The following is a 19,239-nucleotide window of genomic DNA, read 5'->3' on the forward strand; positions in this document are numbered from 1 at the left end:
AGATTTTATGTTAAAGAAGTTCTGTTCCAAATCTAAAAAAAAAACAAACCAACCCCAACTCTTCATTAATTGAAATTAATGAACTGGGAAAAAAGGTTTTGCTTGTGTGAGCGACAATGAAACATTTTATTGATGACTTTTTTAAAGGTTGTTCATAATAGTTAAGTTTGAAAGTTGAAGTCATTAAAACAGGAAAATTTGATATAAACCAACCTTTTTAATGAACATTTTTAGTAGTGATAGCTTGACATTTTCAGGTAAAAGCTATTTTTGCAGATATTCCCAATCAAATTTAGTAACAGCCAATCACGAAGGCTCCACATAATCTTCACAGAGATTTTGTTGGCAACCCGTACAGGAAATACCCAGCCTCTGACTCTTCTGCTTTAAACAAAACATACCATTAGTTCCTTATCTGCACTATGAAGAAAGAAGAGTTTCCTGTGATAGGACAGCGACCCTCTCCAGGGAGAACAACTGCTAACAGTCTGTACACCACCACCAGCTGATGGTGCTTTACAAGGACCAATGTTTATTCAGTGAATCCTTCCTCTTCCCACTCTTCAAATGCAAAAGCAGCTCTTGTGAGATTCTTCACAGTGGAAAGATGCCTTTCACAAATCTAGCAGCCCCACAGCAAGACTGAACAAAGTGTTCTTTTCTAGATTTTTCAATTAATATATATTTAAAAAAAAAAGTTCTCATTTGGTGAGAGACTGGATTCTGTTTGCAGAAGGCATTAACATAAGTAAAGGATGCAGGAAAAGGACAGTAGGCATAGGTTCACCAAGGCACAGATTTACCCAGAAAGTTTAAAAAAAAAAAAAACACCACCAAAGAACAAACAACCTTGATGGAAAGTGGAACGCATTTCTATTGGAGAACACTGTTTTGGGAGGATGACTTGCCAGGTTTTGACTCCCAGAGTACACCACTGAATAGGAAGTTTCATATGGCAGAAGAAACTATAGCAAAGTTTCAAAAACACTGAGAACCTTGGCAGCATTAACCAAACACTAAAGCTGACATTACAATACCTGTTTAACTTTGATCTACGGAAATAACATGAAATATATTTTATGGAGATAATTGAATACAATTTATGGAAAGAATTTTATGGATATGATACTAAATACAAATGCTTAGATACAAATACAAATACCAAGAGACTTGAAGTTGCTCATTACTTCTGCAAAGTCTGTTAAAGATGCTGTTTAAGTTTAAGCTCTATAATGCTAAACAAATGAGAAGGGGAAAAAAACCCAGAAAATGGATTAAAAACAGCAAAGATGAGGTTATATATAAAAAGGCCAAATTTAAATAAATAAATATTTCAACAAGAAAAATTACCCTATATTAAGTAACATAATCTGGTAGGACAAAATACATAACTGAAATAATAACGGAGACAATATCTATTTTACAGTTATGACAGAACAAAGCTAGGGCAATTTATTTTTAAATATACACCCATCGTTAGCTGAGATCAATGTGAATAACTGAAGGTAAAACCAAGAAAAAAGTGCATAGTTTGAATTCAGAGTTTGCTAAGGACTGACAGCTCAAGGGGAAATACAAGGATGAATCGTTCTACTGGAAATGGAACAGATGGCCACTCTTGAGCAACTTCAGCTATTTAAGAATTCACTAGTACAGGAAAAAAAAAAAAAAAGGCAGTGAAGCAAGATGTCCTTGACAAAGTTTTTGCTAAGCTTTATGAAAAATAAGCACAGCTTGAAGAGTAAGACCTAAGTCACATAACTTGAGAAACTTTTTTTGTATAACTTTAGTTATACAACTAAAGATCACTGAAAGGCCCACAAAGGTGACAAAACTGAAACATCATTTGCAACATTTAGTATCTCTTCTTCCTTCATTTTATAAAGCCAAGTACTGAAGAAAGGATTAAACACAAGTGATCTTTCCTTAAATCTAAGCAAAAACATACTTACTTTTCCTAATAGCACATAATGACTGACCTTCCTCATGTTAAAATCAGTGACAAAACTGACTTCAATAGGAAAACACGAAATATTTATTATGATGTGGTTAAAGATAGGAGAAAGTATAAGATTCCAACAAATCTGAAGCATGAGGAAGATTTAATTCCTACTTAACTGGCTATCTAGTATTGTTTGTTGATAAAGACTGGTCAGTTTTCTTGTTTTAATTCATTGTTCTAAAACTGTCACATGGAAAATATTATGAGAAACTGAAATGTATACATTAAATAGACTAATTGCACGTACTACTAAAAAATCATTAGTAGTCCTTACCATATTCACCATCCGGACCTGGCAAAACAAATGATGTAACACAGAAAGCAAAGAAATCTCTCATGAAAACAATTCCTTTGCTAACTAAATTGTCCACATTATCCTTTTACCTCTAAATAATCTATTTTCTACCTAGATTTTAAAGTTATATCCATTGGTTTTAAAGGCCATAGTCTCTTTTGGGTAACTTATTCTGTTCCGAAAAAAAATCACTTCATGCCTCAATCCTGCATCATAATACAATGTGCCAAGGACAACTTCACCTTGATAAGCCTCTGACCTACTGTAGATCAAATGGGATCTTCCCCTTTCAATATCTATCCACACTGTCCATATCTATGCATCTTCTTCCACAGACTATATTATACCATGTTAATCATCTCTGCAAACCAATTAGCTATAGGCATCTACTAGTTTAAATGTTTAAGAGACTAATGGGTGGAAGTAACTTCTGAAGAGACATGTGCATCTAGTCAGGAACATGACTGCCAATAATATGAAATCCCCACACAATCTCCTGTGGAAGTTTCAATAAATTATGCAAAACTGCTCATCTGTGAGCCTCGAGTTGGAAGCCAGTAACTAGCAGTGAACTCCAGGGTCAATACTGGGTCCACTCCTGTTTACCATCTTCATTAATGATCTGGATGATGGAGCAGAGCGTACCCTCACCAATTTGCTGATGACACAAAACTAGGAGAAGTGGCTGATATGCCAAAAGGTCATGCTGTCATCCAGAGGGAACTGGACAGGCTGGAGAAATGGGCTGGCAGGAACGCCATGAAGTTCAACAAGGGGAATTGCAAAGTCCTGCACCTGCACAGGAACAACCCCAGGCACCAGTACATGCTGGGAGCCACCCAGCTGGAAAGCAGCTTGGCAGAAAAGGACCTGGGGGTCCTGGTGGACACCAGGTTGAACACGAGCCAGCGATGTACCCGTGCTGCAAAGGCAGCAAATGGTATCCAGGCTGCATTAGACAAATCATTGCCAGCAGGCCAAGGAAGGTGATCGTTCCCCTTTATTCAGCACTGGTGAGGCCACACCTGGAGTATTGTGTCCAGTTCTGGGCTTCTCAATACAAGAGAGACACGGACATACTGGAGAGTCTCCAATGAAAGACACAAAGATGATTAAGAGACTGGAGCATCTCTCCTATGATGAAAAGCTGAGACAGCTGGGACTGCTCAGCCTAGAGAAGGGGAGGCTGAGGAGAATCTTACCAAGGTATATGTATATTGGTATATTTAGAGGTTGTGGAGTCTCCCTCCTTAGAGATATTCAAAAGCAGTCTGGACCTAGTCCTGGGCCACCTGCTCTAGGTGACCCTGCTTGAGCAGGGGGGTTGGACCAGGTGACCTCCATAGGTCCCCTCCAACCTCAACCACTCAGTGAAGTCTAGACACATTCATTAAACATTATGTTTTCTTTTCTATGCCAAGTGCTTTAAAACTTACTTTTTATTACAGATAAAAAAAAAAACAACAGCCTCCTTTTAACAATAGGATTTCAGGATTTCATTTTCAATTTCAAAATTCATAGCTTATAACACTTGTAAAGGAGTAGTAACAAAATGTTAGCCTTAATTTTAGTACGTTTAAGGAGAATGCTGACCTCCTCAGGGAAAAAAACCTCAAACTACAGAGTGATTTCTTAAGTTGGCAATGGTATTTTATCCCAACAGGAAAAGCACTTTGGGTTTTGCATTACAGATTTAATACATAAATAAATAGTATTCTACAACACTAAATACATTCCTGTATTTTAATATGCATGAGACATGCATTTCTTTGATATCATAGCTTCTTCTTTCCAAGAAGGAAGGATATACAAGTCTAGCTATGAATACATAAGTCTAGATCCAGACTTTCAGATTTGTTCCCTTGATTTAAGTCCATGGAAATTAAATCTTCATTAGCCAAATTTCTGTCGATTAACTTTGGCATAAGTGGGAAACGTATGTTTGAAATATAATGAAGAAACCTGATATTTATAGGATACCACATTTCTTAGAATGTACCTAATGTATATTAAATAATAGCAAGAGTACTTAAGGAGACGTAAGAGATCATTTTGGATTCAGTTATCAAGAGCTTTTGGTGCACCCAAACTAGTGAGGGAAGGAAACCATTTTTCAGAAAAATCAATTATTTTTCCATTTGTGGCACCCTATGAAAGACTTTCAGACATCGTATCTGTAGGAAAATACTGCCTGTTAGAAGTTATTAGAATTGGATCATACTTGGATGTCTAGTTATATTTCTACTGTCTGGAATGCAGACTGGTTAGCTCTATATTGGAACAGAAGTATCCATTTGTGGATGAAATGGGTGGTGTAGTCCATTTTTCTCCTACAAACGAATAGGTATTAACAACTGTAGCAAGATATACATTCTACAAGTATAAAATATACATCTTATCAAGAGTTGAAAAAATAAAATATTGCTCCAAATACAATACAAACTTAAGTACTACTGTAACATCCAGAATCTTCAGTGCCATGATATGAGATGCTATAAAACATACATGATGTAATATCACCAAAATTGTTTATTGCTAATAGAACACATACAGAAGTAAAAAAGTTTATTCTTTTAAGCTGCAAGGAAAACCCTATTGTTTTCAGGCAGCAGCTACTTTTTATGTATGCTCCAATTTTTGGAAGTAGTTTCTTCAGGACATAAGCTCTGTCCAGAATGTATGTAATCTACATTCAAAAGGACACAAAGAGAGGGAAGGGGAAAATGAAAACAAAGACTGATGATAAAACCAAGCAGTAACTCAGCAGATATTAACTCATAGTGGACTTTTTTTTTTTTTTTTTAAACTTTCATTTTTCAAAACCTGACACCTGATGGATAGGAAAAAGCACCTGATTCCAACCTGCCTGGAGAGCAGCACCCTTCGTATAGGATGGTGTGGAAGAAAGCATGTGAACGATAGGGAAAAAAATTACAGGTCTGTCATCGGCAGAGCACAGAAGAAGGTCAAGTTCTGAGATACAAGGTTGGAAGATGAAGGACAACTTAAAATGAGAGCCAGAACATTAACATACTTAAAGCAGATGGCAAAGACTAGATCAACAGAACTAATTCTTATTAACAGACAAGTGTGTACACAGATTTTTTTTTTTTAAATACTGAAGAACTATACTTTATGAAGTACAGTAAATGCCTTTAATGGAATTCAGAAATAAGGTTAATTTAAAAATTCCCTAGATCACATTAAAAACTGAATCCTCAAGACAAAAACTCAGATGCAGCATTATTTCTAAACACTAAGTTGTTTATTGTTTTATTTTTCAGTTATCCAAAACTGTCTTAAATACCATAGTTGTTTTCTATAATTGATTCCCTTCTTAAAATAAAACTCTGGTGTTTTCTCTCAGTACTAGGGAATTGCCTTATGACAACACTCTCTCATCACACAGCAAGTCACTGAAGCCTTCAGGTCATCTAGTGTGGGTTACTGAAGAAAGAAATTAGCAGAATAAGACAAACTGACATGGACATATTTAAAAAAAAGTTAGAGTTTCTTGAATCTCAATATACAGTTTTCCTTGCCAGAGTAAGTCCCTGCTGCCCATAAGCTGGTTAAGGTTGTTTCCTCCCCTGTAAAACAAAACCACCACCATAAGCTTTATAATTTCTGACTATACCAAACACAGAAGATTAATTTCTTCAATGCATAATTGGGTTAAACATAAGTAATCCAGCAAGGAAAAACAATTTTTTTTTTTTTTGAGCTGGTAGGGGAAAATTTGGCTTGGCAGCAGAGTAGAGAATACATAATCAGACCATACCAATAACACTGAGAAATAAGCAAATTCTAGCACATGCGCCAGCAGTGTGCCCTGGCAAAAAAGAAGTCCAACAGTATCCTTGGCAGTATTAACTCCAGCATGGCCAGTGTATGAAGGAAGGGATTATCTCTCTCTACTCAGCACTTATTAGACCACACTTAAAATACCGCATCCAATGTCGGGGCTCCCAAGAGAAGGGAGACATCAATAAACTGGAGTGAATTCAGCAGAGAAGCACCAAGATAGTCAGGGCGTGAAGCACCTTCCCCATCAGGAGAGGCTGAGGGATGAAGGCTTGCTCAGCCTGGAGAACAGACCACTTCAGGACCTGACAGCAGCCCCCTAGTATCTGCAAGGAGGTGATCAAGACAACAAAGCCAGGCTCCTCAGAGCACTGCATGATGAGAGCATGATAGACAACAGATGTAAGCTGAAACAAGAGAGTTGCAGTCTGGATAGAAGGAAAATCTTTTTCACCCTAAGGACAGTCAAGCAGTGGAACAGTTTGCCCAGAAAGGCTGTACAGTCTGCTTCCTTGGAGGTTTTCATGACCACAGGATAAAGCCCTGAGCAACCTCACAGTTGGCATGGCTTTGAGCAGGAGGTTGGAGACTAGAGACTGCTTGAGCAGGGGGGCTGGACAAGATGACCTCCAGAAGTCCCTTCCAACCTCAACCCTTCTGTGATTCTGCAACTTCCTGAGGTCTCTTCCAACCTGAGTTTTCCTATGAATTTACCAAATAAAAATTTAAAAGATTAAGCTAGTTCTAAAAACAAAGTACTCCATTACTTTTTGTAAGATTATTCAGATCCTAATGACTATTTTAAGTAGTAACTTAAACTAGAAGTAAAAATAGGTCTGGTTGTTTTAAATTAAAACCCATTCAAAACCCATAGATCATTTGTTAGAAGTAGGAAGCTTCTTGTATAGGGTTGGAAAACAATTGGTCTGTGACTAACAAAGCTCACAGTATTGGGAAAAAGAAAAAGGAATAATCCCTACTTTCATATTTTAACAATGTCAGTGTGAAACACTGCCATATGCCAGACGCTTAAAATTGGACTGAATTTTGGACAGAGTCTTCAAAAAATAAAAATAGATTTACACAAACAAGTAATATCAAAATAAAAAAACAAATCAAGCAGAAAATTAAAGAGGGTGAGAGACAACAGCATTGGTTTCCTGTTTTAATGCAGAATTATACAAGAATAAGAAACTGTCAATACAGTCACTTGTATCTCCCCAAAAATATTTTGAAAAAAAAATCCAGCATTCTCAACTATGTTTTAGTTTGACTTGTAAATAAATCTCTGAAAAGCTAAGGATACATCCCCAAAATCTAGAGATGAGTGCATTTTTTCAGTTAACTGATAAAATTCTGCCTCCAGTGAAATAATAACTATGCCCCTATGAAAACTCAGCCAGAGAAGCTGGAAGATCTGAGTTGTTCTTCCTATTTCTATCAGCAAATCCCTGTCAGGTCTCTGGCAATCCAACCAACTATCTTGTGGCAAAAGTTTCTCATACACAAAAACCTTTCACTTAAAACTTCACGTTTTCTTTCTCAAGCTTTTAGAGTTGAACCACTGGATCTTAGAAGTTATTTGCCTCTGGAAAAATCCGTCAAAATCTAAAGGATGTTTAATGCTCTTCAGGAAAAGATTAAGTCTAACTAGTGCTTTCAGGACTGAAATTTGAAAAATAAAGTTTATTCAACTGTAAGATGTGTCAATGTTTAAGCTGAACCTAGTTAATTAAGGAAAATAATCATCATCTGTTGATGGAAAAAGCTACCTCCTGTGTTAAGAAACCTTTATTTAAACACTCTTCATATTCTATGAGTTTATTTAACAGAAGAAAAAACAGACTAGCAAGCTTAATTTAATTCTGTGGTTTAATGACTAATTCATAAGAATATGTATTGCATTCATTTTCCAGGAATGTTAATATAGAGCTCTTAGTAACATAAGAAGAGTTGTAACAGTACAGCTCGTCCCTGAACAATGCTTAGTGAGTGACTATGGTTACTACCATTAGCAGAAGTCTTTGAGATTTGGGCCTGTAACCAACTTTATTTACAGAAGGGGAAATTCTTCTATGTACATTCAAGAGACACTGAGCCTTGTCTATGATTCTGTTACTTCAATTTTCTGCCATAGAAATAACTAGAATTTGAGTTTCTCACTTTTGTGTTGATGTACTATAAAATGGTCAAAGAAGGGGCCCTAATATTTTCCTAGAATAATGCAACTGATATTATGTATACCATTATCAATAACTCCAAGTTATCATGTTGTATAAAAGCTCAAGTTCCTGAAAGAAAATTTATGAGCTGTTTTTACTTCTGAAGGGAAAACAATGATTAGCGTAATAGTTTGGAAACATTGTTTAAATTATCACAAGCCTTCCCCCCCCAATATGTAATACTTCAATGATTAATGCTTTGTAATATAAAAATTAAACATAGCTAATCATTAATATCAACAAATGTAAGATAGAGAACTAGGTTAAAGGCAAAATGATTGCATTTGATGCATGCTTAGTCTTTTCTCGTGTCCTTTTATCCCATCTGAATCTAAAAGACGACACCTAGACTCAGTCTAACTTGTGCAAAGCCCCGCGGGCATTGTGGTATCAAAAGCTAGACACTGTGCGTTGCCCAACTGCAAAAGGCTGACAGTCAAGTTTGGAAATGATCTCCATCAGCTACACAGCTATCAGTGCTACTCCTGAAAAGAAAAGAGGGCAGAAACGTCTGTGAGGAATCACCTCCTTTTTACTTTCCCTGTGAGTATTTAGCCTTTAGAAAGGAGAAGGGAAGAGTGAGAAAAGAGATATCTCAGGGACAAGGTAGAACCTACCTACTGTGATACTCCCTGTTTTGGTCTGAAGGCTGGTGTTACCTATTAGGAAAAGAAAAGGGGGGGGAAAAAAGTGTTACAAGCATATTATTTAACTGGTTTCTGAAATCGTAACAAAGGCTAAAGTAATGTGATCCTATACAAGGGCATTATAGCTGTAGTAGTATATCTGATTTGCATATAAAAGCAAAATAGCATATACCAGTTATATTGCTTGAATATTATCGCTTTACAAACAAAAATCTCAACACGTGTGGGTAACAATGAAGTGATTCCAGACAAAAAAACCACTCTGAGTAAAGCTTAAAGACACAGATTGGATGTGAAGGAGACAAAAGCAGAGGGGCATTGTGAGGCTAAAGCACAATATTTTCTTACTTTATTTTGGGCCAATTTTTTTTTTTTTTAATTGCTCTGATGCCTGCAACAGCACTATGGATGATTTAAGCAGTTTAATAAGATGACTAACATAAACAGTTTCTATTTTCCTCTTTTATATACATACATACATGCCCCCCCACCCCCACCAGAGGGGATTTTTTGCTTTGTCCTCAAAGGCTACTTCCTGGACTCACTGAACATTACCTACTCCCTCCAAACTTATTCTTATGTGCATGATGACCCCTTGTCAATGCTTGTCATTGACTTCAGTGAGATCTGAGTGTGTTGGGGAAACTGGAGAACATCGAACAAAAAAGTGTGTAAGGCACAAAATGTAGAATGGTTTCCTACTGAACTTGCATTACTTTGAACAGACACTGGTGTTTTAGCCTTAAAATCTCAAAATACACACTCTTCCCCTTTACCTATGGCACCAAGAGAGTCTGGAAGGAGGACAGATGTACCTCATAACAGAAAAGCCATCTATACTACTAATAGTCTAACAAAGTTGGTAGAAACTTCCATAGTTCCATATATGTTACACATGTATAATTGCCTCACAAAAAATGCTTTAAATTAAAAAAACTAAACCACAACATGTCATTCCTGCCACACACTCATCCTCCCAGGAGGATAACAAGGTTGATCACAGTAATTGAGTCCAGTTTAGTAATACACATTATTCACAAAAATTTTCAGATCTTTTGGAAGAGGCCTTTAAAAATTGCAAATGGATCAAGCTCTGCTCCTATCTTCTGTAATTACACAGTAGTAAACAACCATTAGGGTAGAATGCATTCCACTGTGTATGACCTGTAGTGTTTTTCTTAGTGGTCCAAGGGCGGAAAGCTAGAAAAGCAGCCTATCATCAATAGTCTTAAATTCATCATTTCAAGCACGTACTGTACAAAATACTTACGGCTTCTGAAAATCAGAGTCAAAACAAAACCATATTTCAATGAACTTGAAAGACGTTTCGCTTTACTGTTTGCTGTTTTTAAAAGGCACACAATAATTATCCCACCCTTTTCCCCATTTTATCATGGTTAGTGCTTATTTTTGTACCACCTACAAAAAAAGCCTAGGGTTTTGTCAGCTAGCAACTCCCATGGAACTGAAGCTAGATTATACTCTGTCTGAATATAGCCCCTGGGACTTGCGGATTTGCTGGTCTGTTTTTTGTTTTTCTGGGTTTTTTGTTTTCTGTTTTGATAAGCAGGTCCTTGAAAAATATTAAACATATAGAAATCAGACTCCTATTAACCACAAACTTATATGGCAGATAGGACTAACGTTGCATAATGTAAACATATTAGTGTAGGCTCACTTCAAACATTTAGCTAGAACAAAAGTTGCTTTTAAAGCAGATAGGAATGTCCTGCTGTGTTGTGACCTGCACTGTCTACAGACAGTGCACAAAAGTGTACTTTTAGTCATATAATTGTTCCATGAAGGCCAACGCTTAACTTACAATTTTTAAGCTAGCCAAGTATTTTTTGGACATGTCAAGGGCAGAGAGAGAAAGACTTGACTAGAGGTAATTACTAGTTTCATTATTACATCCCACTGACTTCAGCATTGTAGTGCAATACTATAAAGTCCAAAATACAATAGTTTTAACAGAATATTGATGACAGTGGCTTAGTGTTTCTTTTTTTTTTTGCTTCTGAAGAAACAGTTATCTTTTCTATCATGTACAAGCTTTGCTTCTCCATAAACACTATAAAACTTCAAACTACAGTATTGCAAGTCAGGATCAGTATAGGACCAGGGACAAAAGATGGCTTTTGGGATATAAAGGCATCACTTTACATGGTATTACTTCCATTCCTTCAATTTGTTTTGAAGGGTTTCAAGGTGGCAGGGTTATTCTGATGCACAGAAAAAGCAAATAAACCACCATGCAGCTTTTTACCACTTTGACTTTGCATTTTAAGTTTGCATCAGACTAAAGTACAGACATGCCTAAAAAGGAACGAAAATAAAATTAATTTCTACAATACCACTTTACATACAGTGAAATCCAGAAACATAGCTGAAATCTATGGAACATACTTTGGTACATCAGATTCTTTTCAGAATGGATTATAGAATGCCAAGCTCAAGCATTATACCGTATTACCTTCAAAATATTGCAGATTTTCTACTTTGTCTTACTTAGGTCACTGACAGGATAAGGCAGCTATATGTTCACCTTTTCCTATATATTAGTGTGTAAATATATAAAGTAACTTCAATAACCATGTTTTCCAGTGTGATTCTCTCACATAGTGAAATAGTTACTAGACTATGACAGAAGAAAAGGTCAAAAGCAAATATAAAGTCCTGCACGTGAGACAATCAACCCTGTAAAGCAGTAAGAGTTGAGTGCTGACTGTTTGCAAAGAAGCTTTGCAGATAAGGTCCTGGGCATCTTGATGGACACCAACTTCAGTATGAGTCGGTAAAGAAGGTCAACTGCTTACTGAGCCGTATGATTAAGAGTATAGGCAGCAGGTAAAGCCCTCTTGTGAGACTGCATTTGGAATATTGTGTCCAATTTTGGGCTTCCCAGTCAAGAAAGACACTGATGTACTGAAGTGAGGCCAGAGAAGGGTATTGAGAAGATCAGGGGCCCAGAGCACACTACAGATGCTTAGAGAGCTTGGTTTGTTTTGCTTTAAAAGGAGAAGGCTGAGGAGGAATCTTGTGGTCTTCAACTGCTTAATGGGAGGGTATAGAGAAAAGAGACAGACTCTTCTCATGGTGATGCAGCAAGAAGAAAGGATAATGGTTACAAGTTGCCATAACAGAAATTATGATTCAAAAAAAAAAAAAAGGAAAGTTTTTTTCCCCACCAGAAGGATAATTCAGGACTGGAACAAGTCACCCAGAAAGGTCATGCAATCTCTGTCCTTGAGAATATTCAAAGCTCAACCAGACAAAGCCATGAGCAAGTTTGCTCTGACTGAGCTCACTTTAAGCATTAGTTTGGACTAGATGTCAAATTCCTTTCCAACTTAAACTACTTTGTGGATAAAATAAATTAATAATTAATGCAACTCAACCCAAGACTTTGGCACGGTTGCAAATAGGGGTTTCCTCTTTCTCCTATGTGCCCCTCTGTGGAGAAGCTTCACTATAATGTTATTGCCCCTTGGATAAAGTAGCACATTTCTCAGTCTTAGAGCTGCTGCCCTTTTGTTCTTCAAGTGTCAACTCGAAAGCTCAATGGCACCTGACATCTCTAATGTCTGTTAGAGAAGCTGATGAAAATGACTCAAAACCAATTTCTTCAAAATAATGCATTACTCCTTTGCTGTAAAAGTATGAAGCATGCAAAAGAGCAATTAAGAAAGGTTGGGCACTAACAGCGGGGGAATTGTACAGCCCGAGATTCAACTACAAAATGGGTCTCAGGCAGGTTTGTAAAGTTTGTGTTGCCCTGACTTCAAAGTTCTCAGTGCAAAAGCAATGAAGTCTAGCTTAGTTTTCTGCACAGATGTGCTGATTTTATGCCAACTATAGTATCAGCATACTGTCAGCTATAGGGAAATAGTAGGCTTAATTGCGCAAGAAACAATCTGTCCAAGTGTTTACAAACAAAACAACTATTAAAATTGAGCTACCTCATGAGCAAAGACTAGAACTGAAAGTGACCATAGGATTTTATCTCTTCCACTAATATATATATGTGTGTATATATGTATGTGCGATATACTAATTTAAAAGACTTTAAAAGTATTTGCTCTTAATATTAAAACATGATTGAGGAGCATGATGTTTTACAGAAAATATTTTTCTGAAAAAATAGACTAGAAGTACCAAGCAAATGTTAATGTGCAATTGTTTTTAAAAGAAACAGATAAAATAACGTTAGGCATTCTACTGAATTCCATTTAGTAGAGAGCTCATGAAAATAATCCTGAAGTAACATAAGAAATGTCTGTATAATTTGGATACAATTCTATTTGTTTTCACATTGTTCTTCGGCTAAATGACAATGAGGCATTACTAAGGAAGTAAGTCACTAACTACAGCAGTTATCGTTTCATTTTTGTTCCAAGAAAACAAAAATAAACATTTGGATGTGCACAGAAGCATGAACATGCTCACAAACTGATCATTCCACAGTATCATTATATTGGTTTGAAGTCTGAAAAAACAAAACAAAACAGCTTATCAGACAGAAGTACCAGTAACAATACAGTCTACATGCTAGAAAAAAATACAAGAAGAAAAAAAAAAATCTTATTTCTGCCTCTGCATGCTGAAGTGAACTTTACCTAACAGGTTTAGAAACCATTCTTAAATTTACTATAAATGGACAAAGGAATTGCGCCCTTAAGGAAGGAACAAGAGTCATTTCTCAAGCAAGATGACAACACAAAATTGCTAAGAAATTGCAGCAAATTGTTTATACGGCATATAGCTGGAAATCTGGAACTATGACTGACCCGAGTAATTTTCACTCTGTACATCCTCCAGTTTGTTTTATTTAATGTTAAATCACCGCAAATGCATTACAGCAGTCAGAATTCAGTGGGAATTTTATTAAAGTAGAAAACCACACCAGATTCCAACCTTGACTGCTGTTTATATAAAAGACTCTCAAGTTAATTAGTTTTAGTTCTAGGTGAAACACATTAAAGGGTGGATGGATTAGAGACTTTTTTCCCCCCAATCAAAGAACAGAAAGTGTCACCACTCTATTAGTATAGGGTGCCAGCACACACACAGACTATTTCCGCTAAAAACTTCTAAATACGACCGAGTTCTAACAACGTTCTTAGTAGATGCTGTAAGAGTTACTTCTATGAAGAAGAAAAAGGATGGAGAGAGCGGAAAAGAAGCCTCTTTACTACTTTTAGTGTAATTTTCATTGATGAATTTTAAAATATTTTGACATTCTTAGTATGTGTGATGTTTCTTTCCTATAATATACACTTTTCGCTATTTCACAAGTATGCTTATAAAATTGTTTTTAAAAATAAATATAGTATGCTATATGGTACGTTAATTCTCATCAATTCAGTCTCTAACAAAGACAGAACTGTTTTGTTCACATACTGTGCACCGCTGATTTAGTGATAGTCTATAGCATTAGTCCATTTGTTACTGTGAACATTATGAATACCTTCAAAGCAGCTAAATTTGTGACTGCTTCCTTCTTACCATGAATACTTCCCAGCAGAATATCACCAGCTACTGAAGACAGAGATGATGATTCTGCATAGAGATACTTAGTTTTCAGCAGCCCATCTTCAGTAGATATGTTGATGGACGTCCCCTGCAGCTTCTCTATATTCACACTCTAAAAGAAATAAACTTAAGTAAACATACGGAAAACTTGTCATCACAGTTTGAAAAGGCAGAGGGAAGTAACACTATTAAGAAGCAAAACAAATGGAAAGCAGTTCTTGGTGCAGAACAAACGGAATTAAGTTCTTAGTTAAAAGCTACAAAAGACAAAACAAACAAATCTCTTCATCCAAGAGCTCTGACCAACAAGCTAATGATTCTTTACAACATTCCTATGAATTATTACATCCATCATACAGGTGAAGAACCCAAACAGTCCTAAACGGATGAAAGAAAAACTTGATTTATTTTTAACAACCAAACCACTTCATTCTGAAAAGTGAAAAAAAAAAAAAAAAAAAGGATTAGCTTTAATAATGAAGACTTAACGTTCATACAGTATTAGGACACTTAAAGCTTTGGTAGTCAGTCTTCTGCCACCACATACTAAAACATCCACTGTCTTTGTTACATACAGCTATTTACGCAGATTTTTAACTGGCTCACTCTGTAGCATAGCTTTGGTGAAGGTTTGCAAAAAAGCCACAGCCGCTCTTTTTCTCAGTATTTGTTCATATTACCTCAGTTACTCAGGCCTCTATTCTTGGACTTAAGCCTCAAGCTATACAAAGCCTTGAAAAATGAGGGATAAGATCTCTATTTCTACTTCTTTTCAATAGAAATGGAGAGAAAGGATAAGATTTGAAAAGTTGTGCTATGGATAGATTTGGGGAATAAAGGGTGACAGATGAAGTTATCTATGTACAAGTAACCGGCCGTGTGACATAACCTACGCCTAACTGAACAAAACAGAACAAATCACGTGCTTGTGCAACTACCATATGAACTTAATTCTATTCTTCCTCAGTTAAACTTGATTTATGATGGAATCATGCAATAGTTCCTACTTAACCCCCACTCGATTTGTTTCTATTTTGCTTACGCAGACTTTAAGTGAATTGCACAAAATCCTTATTCATTGCATGAAATGATATATGGCCTTCTAGATCAAACTGTGCCCTATGTCAAATTATCTTTAAATCCAGTTTGTCATTTTAGCATTGTCATCTTGTGGAAAAAAGTTAATAGAAAAAAAGTAAGTCTGCTGACCCTTCAAACAGCAACTAGTGTTGCACAAACTCCATGCTGTGCCAAAGAGGCTGGTTTAGTATGGACTATATGACAGCCAAATTATACTGTGACCTTACCAATCCATACATGCTGAGCTTTATGCCATCTTTATACCTTAAGTCATAAGATTACAGAATGGACTATTGTCTTAAGACTTTTGACGTGATGCTGCAATACAAAGTAGGTCTCCAAGAATGTAACAAGATACATTAACCTTTAAGAAAATCTGGTGATCAAAGTGCTGTGCTAGAATTAGAGATATGTGACAGTCAAGATCTACAACCTCTGCAGGTGATGCTGCTTAGAACTATGCTACAGAATCTAAGCATCAACAGTAAACAAAACCAATGATATTAAGGCATAATTTTTCACTACTGAAAGTGACAGCAATTCAGCTTTTCAATCTTTCAATGGTTCTAACAAAACTCTAACAAGCAGAGACCTTAACAAACATAAGTTTACATTGCATCTGTCCTAGGAATGTTTCCTACAGAGTACTCCACTACTCCCTCACCCAGGATGGCGAAGTGTAAACCTGCTGTGGCATATGGCCAAAGCAACAAGAAAATCCACTGTCATTTTAGGCTCTACGATATAAACCTATTCTGAAGAGAGTTAAATGACTTGCAAAGAACCTTTCCAATTTTGGCAGGGCCATCATTGCTAACAGCACAATGAAAACAGAGTGAGATACACTTTAAGGAGGGGGGAATAAAATAAAAATATCTGCATAGTGCGGGTGCAAACTGGCTGCCTTGTGGCATTCCTGAACGGAAAAAGGAAAGTCCCAAAAGCTACATCTGTTACTATGGTATGCAAGTTTTGACTCTTTAGATATTTATCTTATTTAAATATTATGAAGTGCTTTATTATAAACAAGTTCACATACCAACTCATCTTATTTACCAGCCTCAACTACCTCTCTGAAAAATGCACAGCAATAAAAAGAGTTGTCTCAGCACAAGATAAAAAGTACTGAGTCAGCTAGTTAATACAAAACAAAAAACCAAAAACTACCAACACAATGAACATTTGTTTCCGAATAACACAAATGGGGGGAGGAAGTCAGACTGCTCAAGTATATGACTAAAAGAGTATTCTAGATAGGGAAAGCATAAAAAAAAAAAGGATTGCTTTTTACTGAGACTAAATATGTTTTCAATCCCAAATTCTTTAACATTTATGAATTTTTGGCAGAACACAGATGTTTGGTTTTGCTAAATAAGCGTTATAGAAAAGTCCCTGTGGCAGAGATTAGCTAATGACTCCCCAGTCAAACAAATTTGATTATTTTTGTCCATTGAACCACCAGGTTTTCTGGAAAAATTTCTTCCCTTGAGAGCAGAGCCTTGGGAGTTGCAGTTACTGAGACTGACCACATGCTCAAGTTCCATCAGTTTTTTACCCTTCAAAGAAAAAGTATCAGTCTATCTTCATAAATCAGACTGAGAATGTTTTTGCACATGAACACATTTTCAAGATGAAAACTAACATCTTGCTATGTTTAAACACGACATAAACAACTCCTTCCCCACATATTCCTCTTCTGGGCCTTCCTTTTTGTTCTGTCCTTGCTGAAATACTTTACTAGTGTCTTCTCCATTTTCCCCCTTAAAAATATTCTCTGTTTCTCAAGTGCTTAGTGTCTTTTGCCACATCCTTTCCCTCCCCACCTCCAGGAGGGGGCTGGAAATGCTGACAGAGCCATAATTACATAATGATGACTACAACTGATGGAAGAAACTTCTCATACAAACACACAGAGGAGACGTAAGGCTGACTGATTATTAACAGAAGTGGCCAACTGAGAAAAGAAATCTCACACTGTCCTTCCTAGCTACACAGCAAAGTTTATTAATGAGAAGTTCAATAACATAAGCCAAAATATTGTTCCATAGCTGTAAATTCCTGTTAAAATTACTCACTTCACTCAAGTTACTACAGCTTTACAACTGTAAGAGTGACTTCTCGCAATATTATAGACTACATAAATATTTATGATCACAAAGAAGCACTTCAACTTAATCTGCATGAAGTTTGTTTTATTGTTTCAGAAGAACAGTGTGTCTGAAAAAAGTTAGATTTTTAAAGAGCATTTAAAGACTCAAAGCAAAACAATTATATTTCTCATTTTCATGAACTATATTTTCACGTAGATATAGATCTAATTATTTTTCTACCATCCACTTATTTTTATCAACACCAGCAAGACGCTATTTGAAATGAACTCCATGGACTGCACTAGTGTAACAAACCAGTTTGGGACAAATGACTAAGCAGCACAACTCTAATTTAAAGACCACCACCATGCTAGTATGTTGTGAACAGCATGAATTCACAGCAGTCAAAGTACTTCCTAGATTGCACACCATCTTATTCACTGGTAGAAAGCAAGGATTCCAGTTTTCAGATCCTTCCAACAGAAGCCCTCTGCAGGAAGATGGATGAAACATCAAGCAAGCTGTAAACTACCTCAGCCTTGTTCTACTCCCTGTGGCTGCTAGTGGCTTAGGATGGATCCTAACTCCACTAACTAGTAATAGACCCAAGGGAAGTGCCAATCAATTAGCACTGATCAGTCCAACTGTGGCATCAACAGAGCATGTCACAGTCAGACCTTACCCAGTCCGCTTTATGCTGGGAGGTCTTGCTGGGATGAAATAATGTTCATGAAGAAATATCAATCATAGAATCATTTAGGTTGGAAAAGACCTTTAAGATCATCAAGTCCAACCATAAACCTAATACTGCCAAGCCCTCCACTAAACCATATTCCTAAGTGCCACATCTACACGTCTTTTAAATACCTCCATGGTGACTCAACCACTTCCCTGGGCAGCCTATTCCAGTGCTTGATAACCCTTTCGGTGAAGAAATTTTTCCTAACATCCAATCTAAACCTCCCCTGGTGCAACTTGAGGCCATTTCCTCATCCTATCACTTGTTACTTGGGCAGAGACCAACACCCACCTCGCTACAACCTCCTTTCAGGTAGTTGTAGAGAGCGATAAGGTCTCCCCTCAGCCTCCTTTTCTCCAGACTAAACAACCCCTGACTAAACAACCCCCAACAATAGTACAGCTACAGCAGCCTCTGGGCTCTTTTGTACATAAAAGGCAGGCCAGCATCCACTACAAAGAAATGCAGGTAATTTAACATTGACAGTTTTTGCAAAAACCAATGGCAAGTTGCTTAGTTTACAGCAGGACATTAAGAACGGCTCACAGCTGGCTCTATGTAAGTGAACATATGACCTCAGAACCCAATCTACAAGGTGTAGAACAGTGCCAAATGGCACTTCCCAGAGCCGATTTTGGACTCCTAGAACTTAATAGCTTAGTCTCGATTCTATCCTTGGCTAGGGAGAGCCACCTGCACTTTCTGATTCTTCCCAGTGCTGCTGGTTTTAAGGGTACCTATTGATTCTGACAGGAGTACTGCAGGCATCCAGGCTACTTCCAGACTTGGCTTTGACTCCACATGTTCATATAGCAATGCTTCAGATCT

The 19,239-nt window shown here is 36.8% G+C and overlaps 1 protein-coding gene across 2 annotated transcripts in view; it reads right to left on the reverse strand.

Annotated features, from left to right (window-relative positions):
- FAM185A (family with sequence similarity 185 member A) overlaps window positions 1-19,239 on the reverse strand; it is a 50,965-nt gene that overhangs the window by 16,120 nt on the left and 15,606 nt on the right. Inside the window, exons 4-5 of one of the 2 annotated variants that reach the window (XM_050908186.1) lie at window positions 14,476-14,614; window positions 8,941-8,982 (exon numbers count right to left, since the gene is read on the reverse strand). In XM_050908186.1, the coding sequence (XP_050764143.1) occupies window positions 8,941-8,982; window positions 14,476-14,614 (181 nt within the window). The remainder of the gene's footprint in view (window positions 1-8,940; window positions 8,983-14,475; window positions 14,615-19,239) is intronic. The other variant, XM_050908190.1, reaches the window with a different exon arrangement.

This window comes from Gymnogyps californianus, chromosome 1 (assembly GCF_018139145.2).
Source record: "Gymnogyps californianus isolate 813 chromosome 1, ASM1813914v2, whole genome shotgun sequence".
NCBI lineage: Eukaryota > Metazoa > Chordata > Aves > Accipitriformes > Cathartidae > Gymnogyps > Gymnogyps californianus.